This window comes from Lontra canadensis, unplaced genomic scaffold (assembly GCF_010015895.1).
Source record: "Lontra canadensis isolate GAN:19392208 unplaced genomic scaffold, GSC_riverotter_1.0 scaffold111, whole genome shotgun sequence".
Taxonomy (NCBI): Eukaryota; Metazoa; Chordata; class Mammalia; order Carnivora; family Mustelidae; genus Lontra; species Lontra canadensis.
In genome coordinates this window covers 1,185,280-1,197,891 of record NW_022631105.1, presented here as the reverse complement: position 1 = coordinate 1,197,891, position 12,612 = coordinate 1,185,280, and the positions used below count along the sequence as shown (strand labels likewise).

The 12,612-nt window shown below is 58.6% G+C and overlaps 1 protein-coding gene across 1 annotated transcript in view; it reads right to left on the bottom strand.

Moving 5' to 3' along the window:
* The window catches only part of PTPRN2 (protein tyrosine phosphatase receptor type N2), a 710,237-nt gene that overhangs the window by 36,930 nt on the left and 660,695 nt on the right, over window positions 1-12,612 (bottom strand). Inside the window, exons 16-17 of the mRNA XM_032840229.1 lie at window positions 7,797-7,870; window positions 1,933-2,010 (exon numbers count right to left, since the gene is read on the bottom strand). Coding sequence (XP_032696120.1) covers window positions 1,933-2,010; window positions 7,797-7,870 — 152 coding nt within the window. The remainder of the gene's footprint in view (window positions 1-1,932; window positions 2,011-7,796; window positions 7,871-12,612) is intronic.

Below are 12,612 nucleotides of genomic sequence, written 5' to 3'. Positions count from 1 at the left end.
GTTTGGAGGGACACGGCGTGTTCTGAGCAGCGTGACTAGGGCTGCGATCCCGCCCGTGGTCCTGTTTCTCCCATTGTGCATTTAAGATGGCTTCTTCCGTTCCTGAATGTCAGACCTCCAGACACTCTGGAGAGTGACCCATGCCCTGCAGACCCTGTGACATGACGTGGGCCACCCTGACAACTACATCCGTCTGGAATACGGAGCAAGAGAAACACCACAGTGCTCGAGTCCACAAGCCACGTGACCTGGGCAAAGTGGAGGCCTCGTCGTTTTATGACGGCGAAGATTGTTTCAACGCACACACAACCTTCTGGACGGGACCCGGTCCACGGTAAGTGGCTGTGGACGTGCCGGCTCTTACCGCTGGGGTGTCCTTGTGCCTTCCAGAAGCCTCGCACGTGGGAAGCAATGGCCGGCACCTCACGGTTGTTAGAAGCGGATAGCGGGTCAAGGTTGAGGACTCCGTCCTCCCAGCGCACAACTTGGAATGTTCTCTGTCCCTCCTCCTGAGCATTGGAAGCCGGGGAGGCAGCTGGAACGGGACGGCAGCGGCACATCGGTGATGTTCTACAAGCAGTGCGATGATCGTGGGCTCCCGTGAGCCTCAGCTGAGCCTCTGCACGAAGGTGCCCCGGAGCAGGTGTCCCAGGACCAGGTGGCCCATGGGTGCTGAGCTCCCCGAGCAGGGAGGCACCCCACGCAGGCCGCATGGCCTCTCTGGGTGTGACGTGGGGGAACGTCGGCGTCTCGTGGCTCGGGACCTGCTGGTCCTCCCACCATCCTAACGTGAGTTTAGTGGCTCTGCACCACGGTTACAGGTTTGGACAACAGAACCCGAGGCTCCATTGGTTTATTTTCTTCAGCAGCGTGACGGCTGCGAGGCACAGCCCGGGCTGCACGCACACGCTCTGATCCTGTTTCCACGTGGCGGCTGCGGTAAGCTAGGGTACCTGGGATCGACACGCTGAGAAGGCAGGGGGCGCGGCCCAGACCCTCCCCCAAGTTCTCCAGAGCCCCCTGCCCCGGGTATGCACCTGCTGCGGGTGGGGAGGCTGCAGGGGCCGACGGCACGTTGGGGAGCGGAATGAGAGACTCTGGGGACAGAAGCGTGGAGCCTGTCAGCCGGGGAGGCCTTTGCTCTTAGAACTGCCACGGTGGACGCCGGCGTCACCAGCAGGGGTCCAAGGTAACCCCGTCTGAGCGCACAGCCACGCTGCCGGGGGTGGGGGCTTGCCGCCCTCCCAGGCGCTCCGTCTGCTTGCCCTCTCACCTCTGTCCTCCACGGGCTCGGCCGGGCGGTTGGATGCCCCCGCCAGGGCTGGGGACAGCGGCGCGCCTGACGCACAGGGGAGTCGGTGTGACCGTGCCACCTTGCAAAGCCCCTTCCCCCTTAGCTCTGTGGCACAGCAGAGGCTGGAACAGGATGCGGGGGGAAGGAGGGGAGGCCCCTCACTCTCCTCTCTGCCCTCTGGGGCTCGTGCTCATGCTGGCTCTCAGCGGCTGAGCCTCCGTCTGGGCGTCCAGGATTCTGCTGGAGGGAACAGACTAGCCTGGCCCTTAAAATGCAGGACAGAGGGTCTCCAAGGAAGAGGAGCTGTAATTTACCTCCAGAGGGAGAGAACCATGGACAAGGACACATTTGGACAGAATGCAGTAATTTAAACACTTATTAATTCCATTTCCTTCTATTTCATGAAATAAAATTTTAAAATGCTTAGGACCTTTAAAGCATTCAATCTCTCGAGTTTTGAAAAACAGAAGATTGATAATAGAAATAGAAATAGAAATAGAAATAGAAACCGAAACCATCAAGTAACACTGGATGAGTGCCCCCTAGAAACACGTTTACTGAATCGGGTCCAAGCCATTACTCGCGGCCCGTCTGTCAAGGTCTCGTCGTCAGAAGAGTTCTGACTCCCGCAGACTCACCTGCCAGAAGTCGGCCACGGTGGCAGGCAGCGGTCCCTGGGTGGCGATGTAGGCGGGATTCCTAGGGTCGTGATCCATCTGCAGAGACAAGATTAGAGGAACAAGGATGAGCCAAAAACCTAGGAAACAACCAGGAAAGAGAACACGGCTAAGGAGGTGAAGGCAGCACGTCCCGGGCCGGATGCCGGCCCTGGGGTCGCAGAGTGAGAAGAGCAGGCCGGGCTTCCTTGCTGTCCCTCCTGATTGTGACAGTGCTTGGACCTCAGCAGAGCCCTGTGGCCCTGGGCGAAGACAGGCGGGGCACTCACGTGGCGGTGTGTGCAGGGATACCAGGGTTCTAGACCCGCCCAGCCACGGGCCAGCATGCGTGGCCTCCACCCCGGCCAGGAGCCTCGGCCCCGGCCACCTGCCGTGTGAGCTGCCCACACACGTACCCCAGGCCACGTGCAGGGGTGTGGCCAAAAAGCCCCTGTGGGAACTGCAGGTGTGGGGCTGGGAGAGGTGAAGCCGGGGGCCAGACCCATGAGACCCCCTTCGGGGTCCCGGAAGAATGAATGGACGAGTGCATCCTGCCTCCACGAAAAGTTAGCTCCTCTCACACGGACGCTGGTTCCCATTACCCGGAAAGGGGTGCCAGCACCCTGGGTCAGACTGGGGGCCTGAGAGCGTGGGGTGCGAGCCTTCCGCCGCAGATGAGCCCAGCCTTCCGGCCGCTAGTTTCCCATTCCAGTCCTACAGAGCCAGGGACAGGGCCGGGCAGAATACGCCGTGGTGGGCGTTCTGGCTGGGTGGTCTGTCCAAGCACAGCCTGCTGGTCGCGACAGAGGGCGTCTGGCTTAAAATACCTTCATTATGACATTTAATTCAAAGACGTCTAAGCAGGAGAGTGTAGGGAGAAAGAGACCCAAGGAACAAAGCCTGGAGAAGGAAACTGGGGGGAAATGCAGTCTGAGGGTCGTTGAATGGACGGCCCCTTTCCTCCCAGGACTTCCCGGCCCGCTGTGCACCCCGGATGGATGGCACCATGGGGGGACGGACTGGGCCTCGCGCTGGAGCCTCACCTCAGCGCCAGGCGTCCGCTCCCCCATCCGTCCCTGATTCTCTCCCATCTGGAGCTAAAATTTACTCTCCTGATACCAGGGTTTAAGGAGAGATTTAAAATCCTCTGTGTTTAAAGACAGTAAGAAGACATTTCCCAATACAATGAAAAAAGGAGGCGTTTTCAACCTCACATGGTTGTGTGGCAGCCCACGGGGGTGTCGGCTGTCCACCCCACAGCCACGGTAAGACCTGGCCCCGCGCTGGGGTTGACGCTGCTGCGGGGGGCGCCAGCTCTGCATCTGGGCATCCTCGCAGAGACGACGGCCGTCAGCACAAGCGGGCGCGGGGCCCACCTTGGAATTACGCGGCCCCTGGAAGAGCGGATGCAGGTCAGTCCCACAGAACAGCCGTGGGACGCCGGCGGGGGTGGGGCAGGAAACTGCTTTTTCTGCCTCCAGTTTGTGAGTCCCGATTAAGACCGGACCTCGTTTTCAGAACGCACATTTGTTGGGGGCCACAGCTATGTGCAAAACCCCCGTCTCTTTCCAGCAAACAATTTTGCGTGAGAAGTAAAACCCCGCCTCCTTTTCAAATGTGGGTTTTTGCCCAAAGCAATTTAGAGAGCACCACATTTAAAAATCGTCAGTGTGTTCAAACTAGCACCCTTAGTTGCTTTCAAACTGAGAAATCTGTGATTAAAAGTGAAAACCCGAGCAGGGCTTCAGGAGGGTAAACAAGGCGACCCACTGTGGTTGGTGTCCGTGGTCCGCCGTGGCAGGGGAGGGCGTGGACAAGGCCCACGGTCTCCCAGTCCCCTCGGCCACGGCCACGCGGCTGCCCCTTGGCAGACAGTAGGCAGCGTAACGATCACAGAGTGGCGGAAGGTGTCATCCAACCGTTTAACAAGAATTCACAGACGATTAGGATTACTTCATTCCGCGCACATTCCGTTGGAGAGAAAATAGTTCTGGGCAGAAAGTGCTTTGTATGTGCAGCAAGTATCAGGCAGCAGGAGGCTTTCTCACGGTTTTGTGCAATCTTTAACCCAAAGAGAGTAAAGCAAATACCTGACTAAGTGAACAGCTTATATTTAAGATCTCCAAGGCAGGAGGAGCTCCCCCGTTCTTGGCAGAGAGCACTCCACTCGTGCGCACGCGTGTTCACACATGTCCGCTCTGGGACCGGGGAGGAAGTCAGCGGCTCTGTCTGGGCCCTGCGGTCAGGGCCGTGAGGCGGGGCGGGTGGAGGGGAGGCTGCACACATGACCCCGCGGCCCGGCGGCTCTGGGAAACCACGTGCGTCCAGTGCGGACTCCCCTGTGCGCGCCGTGGGCGTGTGTTGCCGGTAACCTTGAGGCTACTGGTCAAAGCCCGTGCGGTTCGTGCCATGCCCTCAGGTGGCCTTCTCGCCCGTGGACTGCGGGAGACAGAACGGCCCCCGAAATCAGACAGGACTTACACCCAGTGACTGCATAGCAGGCGAGGGCCATGGGGTGCAGGTCCCAAGTGCGACTCACACCACCATTTTGCTCTCACAGACTGTGTTGAATCCACTGTCCATGTGGCCGGCAGGGTACAGAGACGTGTGTTCCCACGAATTTCTAAATGCACAGGCCCCGCAAAGCAGTCCTAGCCAACTGCTCGAGGCTGTGCAATGCCAGTTAGTAAAGGGGTGCGAGTGGCTTTCAGAAACTCTAACCTGCCTTACAAACTCGGCAACAATGTCCCCATTAGTACGAACAAAACAGACTTTTAACCTCAAGCATTGAGCGTGCCAGGACCAGGGACCCACGTCCTCAAGCCATGGAGAGCTCGGGGGAGAAGGTGGCGGGCTGCCTGCTGCTGCGTCCTGTGGGGACAGCCAGCTCCGTCCGGCACAACCCCCGTCTTGACCACAACCCGGGGAGCAGTGCGGGGCCAGGCCTCTCACCCCGAGCTTTCAGAGCGTAAACACGTACGTCTTCCTTCTCTATTCCTATCTGGCTGCCCCACATCTGTTTTTTCTAAACTTTAGAGCAAACCTCACAGACCATTTTCTTCAAAACGAGTACGAAGCCAGAGTTTCCAAGTCAATTTTCTAGACACCCAGTCTTTGTAGGGGAATTCACTGAGAAACGGTCGCTTCCGTAGTTGACGTGAGAGAGGCTGATTTAGGCGCTGAAGCGGTTTTCATATTTTTTTCTTCTGAGTTGGGATTCAAGTAAATTATAAAGTAAAACATACACACAGAGCTGCTTGCGTGTAAGGGTTTTCCGAGAACCAGAGAGTCGGCTCCCGTATTTGGCCTGTTTCTAGGATATTCACGACACCGCACCAGTCACCCTTCCCTGAGGGGTCCCGATGCGCCCCTCACATTAGTTAAATGTGTTCTGAACTAAAACATTCAACAGCTTTATCTCCCTCCGGACACAGCGGAAGGAAGAGTAAGTTTATTTTCAAGTGGGGGGAGTTGCAGACCCATCCCTGCTCACGACGTGTGGTTTTTCGAGCACATGGCGCGGCAGGCGTGTTAACGACCGGCCTCAGTCCGCATCCTCGGGAAGAGCCGGGCGCCCCATGCCCCCCACGCGCTGGGCGGGAGCACGGAATTCCCACTTGCTTCCAGGACCCTGCTCTCAAAGCCAAGACCGTGGCTGGCATGTGGATGCCTTCCCTGGAGCTCAGTGGGACTAAGGACCACATGACGGGTGTAACCGTCATAGTTTCATTCCGCACAGCCAGCGTCTTCTTGGGCTGCAACTGAGCTCTGCGTTCAAGCGCAGCTGGGAAGCTCGTTATCACCGTCCCCCAGTCATTTCAGAAAGGTACCGCGGTTCATTCTTACGACCCAAATGAGGAAAAAGAGAATTGTGGCGTGAAATGAACGGGAAACATAAACGCTGGCCTAAATCCCCGCTCTCTCCTGGCCTCGCCTCCCGACCCAAGCCCCAGCCCCGTGGGGTCAGGGTTGGGGGGTGTCGTCCCGTGTTTCCCACATCGGAGGTGCGGGGTGTGGGAACAGCTCGGGCCCCATGGGAGCTCCAGCCGTGTCCAAGGAGGACACGGCTCTCGCACGGACACTTCTCTTGAGCTGGAGATCACCGGATGGTGGGATGGTGGGACGTTGGAACCCGCCAAATAGGTGGGGCAGTGGGGGGAGGCTGGTCGCGCCCCCAACTCTGAACGCTCACCTTTTAGCTTGAAAATACCAGCTCAGCTCTCTTCCCGGCCCAGTCACATGGTTTACGCTCGGGACGAGGAGCCCAGCAGGAGGACATGGTGCTCCAGGCAGATCTGCACCGCCGGCCCCGTGGCCCGCCGCAGGGAACCACGTCCAGGCCCTCACCACGGCGTCTCTCCCAGAAACCCTGCTCTACCCGCAGGAGAGGCTGCACACCCGTGAGGCTTTGGCTTGGTTCTGAATCAGCATCGACAGAAATTACTGAGCCCAGAGGGGCATTTTTTGAGAGAGACTGGCTCAGGATGGGAACCTTGAAGACACGGGTGGGGCCAGTCCTTGGGGCCTCCCTGCACAGGTGGAAACAGCCACTCCTACCAGCAACCGTGGAGCCGAGGTCTGGGCTCAGAGGGAGGAGATGGAGCAGCGGACCAGCCCTTAACCCGATTTCTCTCGATGAGGACGCTGCCCTGTGCTCCCGCTGTGCACCGTGAGGGCCAGGGGGCGGGCTCTGACCCACGGCACCCTGGGCTCCTAGGAGTACACTTGTACGCCGGGCGCCCCGGAGACACATTGAACCAGCAGCTACTAGAAGGTTCTGAAATCAGAGGGTGAACGTCCTCAGGGAGAGCCTGCTACTGCTGGAACGCAAGGTTTTGTCAGGACGCCTCGGGGTGTGTCCTGAACACAGACGAGTCACCGCCTCCCTCGGCCACCCACAGGTCACCGGCTGGGACGCTACACGCACTGCTCCCCGGAACGCAATCTGAGGCTTTACTGAGACATCCTGACGCCTCCCTGGTGACCAACCCAACGTCCCCCGAAATCCCCGCTCGCTCCCAATCCCCGCCATCAGCCACGCTGCCCAACACTCACGCCACGGAGGCGCGTTTCACCGGCCTCCCACTTAGATCACTCGAACTTCACCCTGAGAAGCCAGGCTGAGCACCGTGCGGGCTGGCCTCTGACCCGTCACTCTCCGGCTGCTCCGACCTCCCCTCCCGCAGCTCTCCCGCGGGGCTCACGCAGGCGTGGGCTGCGGGGGATCCTCTGGGACCTGGTGCTGTGGGTCATGGGGTTCCCCAGGGGTTCTGTTCGCAGGACGCCTGGCCCCGGGAGGCACCGCCCCGTGCACGGCTCGCTGCTTGTCTTAGGGGGGTGCACCTGGAAACAGCCGCAGGGACCAGCCCGCGTGTCTGCCTCGGTGCCGCCAGCTTGTCCACGAGGGCAGGGCTGGGGGCTGATTGTTTCCGCTCCCCCTGAACACACAGGGGACAAGTGGGTCTGGAAAGGAGAAACGCCCCAGATTTTCCTGTACGCCGTGGGTTCCCATCAGAAAACCAGCGGCCGCTCTTGCTGGGCCCCCCAAGCCAGGGGGCCCAGGACTGCTCTCGCCTGGGGAGGACCCGGCCCAGGCCGGCTGGTTGAGAGGACTCAACTGGTCAGGATTAATGGCCAGGCGGAGCCTAGTTGCCTAGCAAATACTAATTACGGGGTTCACGAGTCACGTGGCTGAGCCCAGTGCCTGGCTGAGACCACCTAGTTCCCTAGTCACGAGTTGAGGCAGGCCACCGGGTCCAGACAAACCACCTAGTTGACTAGTCGCCCGGTGGACATGACGGGGGCTCACGACTGAGGACAGGCGGGGCCCCCAGGCAGGTACTCACGATGGGGCTGGCGTTAATGTAGTCCGAGTTGCTGTGGCTGTTCTCGGATTTCAGCAGGATCCTGGAGTGATCGTCTGCAAGCAGAGGCAGGAAGTTAGATGAGTGCCCAGGCCGGTGTCCCCAGGGGCCACACAAGGGGACGGCAGGCGCCGGATGCCCTTCGAGGGCTGCCAGCTGCCATGCTGGTGTCCCTCCTTGGGGCTCTGCGGAGGCCACCACAGGTCACATCCCCCCTGTCCTCCACTCACGCTCCTTCAGCCTCAGGGTGGAGAAGCGCGGAGTGTGGCAAGGGACACTGCGCTTCATCCGGCAGAACCGAGGTATCCTCGGGTTTTTCTTAGAGTCGGGCGCCAGGGTCAGGGTTCCGCTGCGGGATTTTCTCTGGGGTCTCCCTTCAGCCAGCGGACACCTGTGGCCGCACACGGCAGACACGTTTCTACGTGAATACCCAGGTATTAGCCAACTGTTCTCTGTACACAATTTTGTGGTCTGGAAACTGTTCTGTGCTGGAGGTGACAGTTTTTTTTTTATTTTTTTTAAAAGATTTTATTTATTTGATAGAGATCACAAGCAGGCAGAGAGGCCGGCAGAGAGAGGGAGAAGCAGGCTCCCCGCTGAGCAGAGAGCCCGATGCGGGGCTCGATCCCAGGACCCTGGGATCATGACCTGAGCCGAAGGCAGAGGCTTTAACCCACTGAGCCACCCAGGCGCCCCGACAGTTTTCTTTTAAAGAAAGAACAGAAGAAATAGAAAATGTGGCTGAAGAAGGAAGAGGGGTTGTGCAGGGGGAGGCCTCAAGCGCGCCCGGCACTTGACGGACGTGGCAGCCAGACGCCTCCGGGGGTCAGCTCCACGGCATCACCACTGCTTACTGCATTCGGTCCATGAATTATTTTTCATTCTGATTCTGAATAACCACCCTCCTGCGCACAGTGACATCCCTCTTTGCCTATTTTCGGAAATTTCCCAAGCTGCACCGTCAGAGGGACGCGGAGGAGGGATGGCGGGAAGCAGGGTGGTGCCCGTTCCGACTGGTAACAGGCTCGGGAGGGGGGTGACACCCACGACAGTCCCTCCTTCCTCCCGCCTCCCCTGGATGTGCTGCCTCCTTCTCCGTCCTCTTCGAGGTGCAGCTGAGAACTGAAGGCCACCAAGCCTGGCAGCACGCTCAAGCCTGTTCTCTTGGCTCCAGTCAATGCCTCCGGGCGCCACACACAGCACCACCTTTTTCTTCTGAGAAATGAAAGACAAGCTGGCTGGTGCCTTGGAAGCCAGTGACGTGGGGGCCTGTGAGTGTCTGACCTCAGTCCCGCATGCCGGCAGAGCGTCCGTTCCAGGCTCCCAACCCGGAGAGCCGCTCGGGCAGTGGGGCAGGGAAACCTGCAGACCGTGCCACGGTTTAGACTTTCATTTCTCTAGAAGGTTTTACTTAAAAAAATTTTTTTTGTCAACAACTCTGGGGCTTGGAAACTTGGCGAGTCCGCTGGACTGGACGTCATCCCATCGGTTCTACTGAGATCCTGACGTTAGTTTTTTTCCAGTAAAGATGAGATAGATGAGGAACGTCGAGAGATGAGGAAGGGCGCACGCATTGCGTGACACCCTTACGTACGCGTAAGGTCTCTACTCAGGGGTGCTCGGAAGGATTTATGATGGCAGCTGCGGGGGCGTCCCCTATGGCATGAATAATGATACAAAAATCCCAGGTGCTCAACGTCTTGGGTTCCTGCACACACTCTTGAGACAGTGAAAATTAGCAGTGGCAGGAAATTGAAATAAAATTTACCAGAAAAATCGGTCAACTCTGACACCTTAATACGCCGCAAACCCTACCGTGCAGGATAAACGCAGGACGCTGTTCCCCGAGTGGCTCCCACCTCTCTCGCAGCTGTGACCCGCAGCTCGGAAACTTCCGCTCAGCCCCACACGTTCGCACACAGTCGCTGAAGGAACCTGGCTGACGGCGGAGACTCAGGCAAACCGCCCCGAAACCCACACTCCCCCAAGGACATACGGAAGCATGTGCGGAGGTTGCCGTGTCCAAGGGTCACAGGACACTCACGGCCGGCGCCTCGCCGCGCACATGCAGCGACCAGGACAGAGAAGCTTCACCGTCCTCCCCGACCCTTCCTGGCTCTGGGATGCCGGCAGCCGTAAGTCACCTTTGAACTCCAGCCCCTTCCCCTTCCTCGTCTGTCTCCTTATTTTATGTCAACTCAATTAGCCAACATGTAGAACATCATTATTTCAGACGTAGCGTTCAGTGATTCATTAGTTACGTGTAACACCCAGTGCTCATCACAACACATGCCGTCCTTCGTGCCCATCCCCCGCTGACCCCCTCCCCCCACCCTCCTCCCCTCTGAAACCCTGTTTGTTTCCCAGAGTCAAGAGTCTCTCATGGTTTGTCTCCCTCTCTGACTTCTTCCCATCTGTTCTCTCTCCGTCCCCCTATGGTCCTCTGCACTATTCTTTACGTTCCACGTATGAGCAAAACCATATGATAACGGACTCTCTCTGCTTGACTTATTTCGTTGAGCATCATCTCCTCCAGTCCCGTCCATGTCGGTGCAAAAGTCGGGTGTTCCTCCTTTCTGACGGCTGAGTATACTCCATTGTGTATACGGACCACATCTTCTTCTTCTTCTTCTTCTTCTTTTTTTGAAGATTTTATTTATTTATTTGAGAGAGAGACAGTGAGAGCATGAGCGGGGAGAAGGTCAGAGGGAGAAGCAGACTCCCCGCAGAGCTGGGAGCCCGATGCCAGACTCAATGCCGGGATTCCGGGATCATGACCTGAGCCAAAGGCAGTCGCCCAACCAACTGAGCCACCCGGGCGTCCCTGGACCACATCTTCCTTATCCATTCGTCTGTTGAAGGGCATCTTGGCTCTTTCCACAGTTTGACTATTGTGGCCATGGCTGCGATGAACATTGGGGTGCAGGTGCCCCTTCTTTTCACTACGTCTGTATCTTTGGGGTAACTACCCAGTAGTGCACCTGCTGGGTCATAGGGAAGCTCTGTTTTTAACTTTTTGAGGAACCTCCACATGGTTTTCCTGGGTGGCTGCACTGGTTGGCATCCCCTTGTCCCAACATAGAAGAAGCTGCGTGTGTGCGAGGCCATTTGGCTCTTTAGGATGACAGGCTGCCATCTTGGTCTGTGGGGTTTCTGGATGAAGTCGTTTTCCTTCCCTCCCCACCCTGCCTCTCGGCTTACTGGCCTGTTGCGTGGCGAGCAGACTGAGCCTGGCCCCGGTTACACTACGCCCACGAGGTTCTGCAAGCCCTGGCCCACAGGGCGGCGCCTCGTGCACACGTCAGGCGAGACCGTGCTGTGCTGCTCAGACGTGGGCGCAGTTTCTGCAGGACACTCTGGGTCTCCCGCTGCAGCCCACACAGGATTCTGGAGTAAAAAAAGCGGCACTTTTGGCTGCTGCTAAAGGGTTCCAGAGAGCCTCCCGGGGGCCCTGCTGTGTTGGAAACACGTTCACCACAGCCAACCTCCGGCGCTGTTGGTCGCAGCAGTGGGGATCCCTCCCGACTGTCCAAGAAGCTTTCACAAAGAGCAGGGTCACGGGCGAAGGGACGGGAGGGGTCTAGGGAGGAAGAACCGCAGCCCCCGATTTCTGGCCTCAGGGGGCACGCTGCGAAGGCCCCAGACGTCGCCCAGCCAGACAGGCGCAGGCCTGCGGGCCGCTGGGCGCCCTTCACGTCGGGCGGCACCGGCCCGGGAATCCCAGCCCAGCTGGGGTTTCCGGTCAGCACGTTAGCGCCGCACAAAGTGGGAGTCTCGGTGGCATAAACACGCTGTCTGGCATTGCGCTCGGCACTCAGAGCTCTCCACGTGGACGGCTGAGGAGACAGGCCGTTTGGCGCGCCCGAGCCTGGCAGGGAGGATGGGCTGTGTTCCGTGCGGCCCCGGGAAGTGCTGTTTCAGCCGCGCTCGCTTCCTCCGGGCCGCGCTTTCCAAGCCCCCTTTGAGTCTGGGATGAGGACCTCGAACGCCTCAGAGTTCCGTTGCCTCCCATCACACACCTGACTTTGGCAGCAACACGCTCATTTCAAGGTTAACGGTGATCTGGTTTTGTTTTTAATGTGGGGGTGCTGCATGGCTCATAGGTCGAGCGTCTGCCTTTGACCCAGGTTATGATCCTGGGGTCCCGGGATCGAGTCCCACGTCGGGCTCTTTGCTCCTCCCTCCCCTCATACTCTTTTCCCCTCACTGACTCTCTCTCAAATAAGTTAAAAATAGCATCTTTAAAAATAAGATCGGGCCATCTGAACCTCCCTCTGGAGCAGCCGGAGCTGCCCCAGAAGGGTCGAAGCCTAGCAGAGGGGCGCTGCCGTTGCCGGGACGGCCCAGGGGACTTTGATGGGTTGGGCAAATCTCAACTATCTTGTGGTTCGCTTTTTCCTGTTCGTCTTTTTAAAACGGCCGACGTGGGGGCCAATGAGTGTTAGGACGTCAAGCTGCCATCAAGCGGAGTCTGGCTGCCTCTAGTCTTTGTGTGGCCTGACGGGATCGCAGGGTCCCTCGAGATCACTTGAGCACGCTGGAGGCGCGGGGCAAGGCTCGTGAGCAAATGGTCCTTGCCCTCGCCGGTACTCCCCTGACCGAGCACGGCCCGCGTGAACACGCAGCCCTGCCCTGGAAGTAGACATGGGGGCCCCAACCGCGGAGCGAGGACGCGTAGCCCCCTGGGGGTCTGCCCTTTGACTGAGAAGGCCATGTGTTCTCCCGGTTCTTGCAGACCTCGCTCGGGAGCCAGGAAATGGGAACTCAGCATCCTCCTGTCTGTATTAGGCCCAAAGAT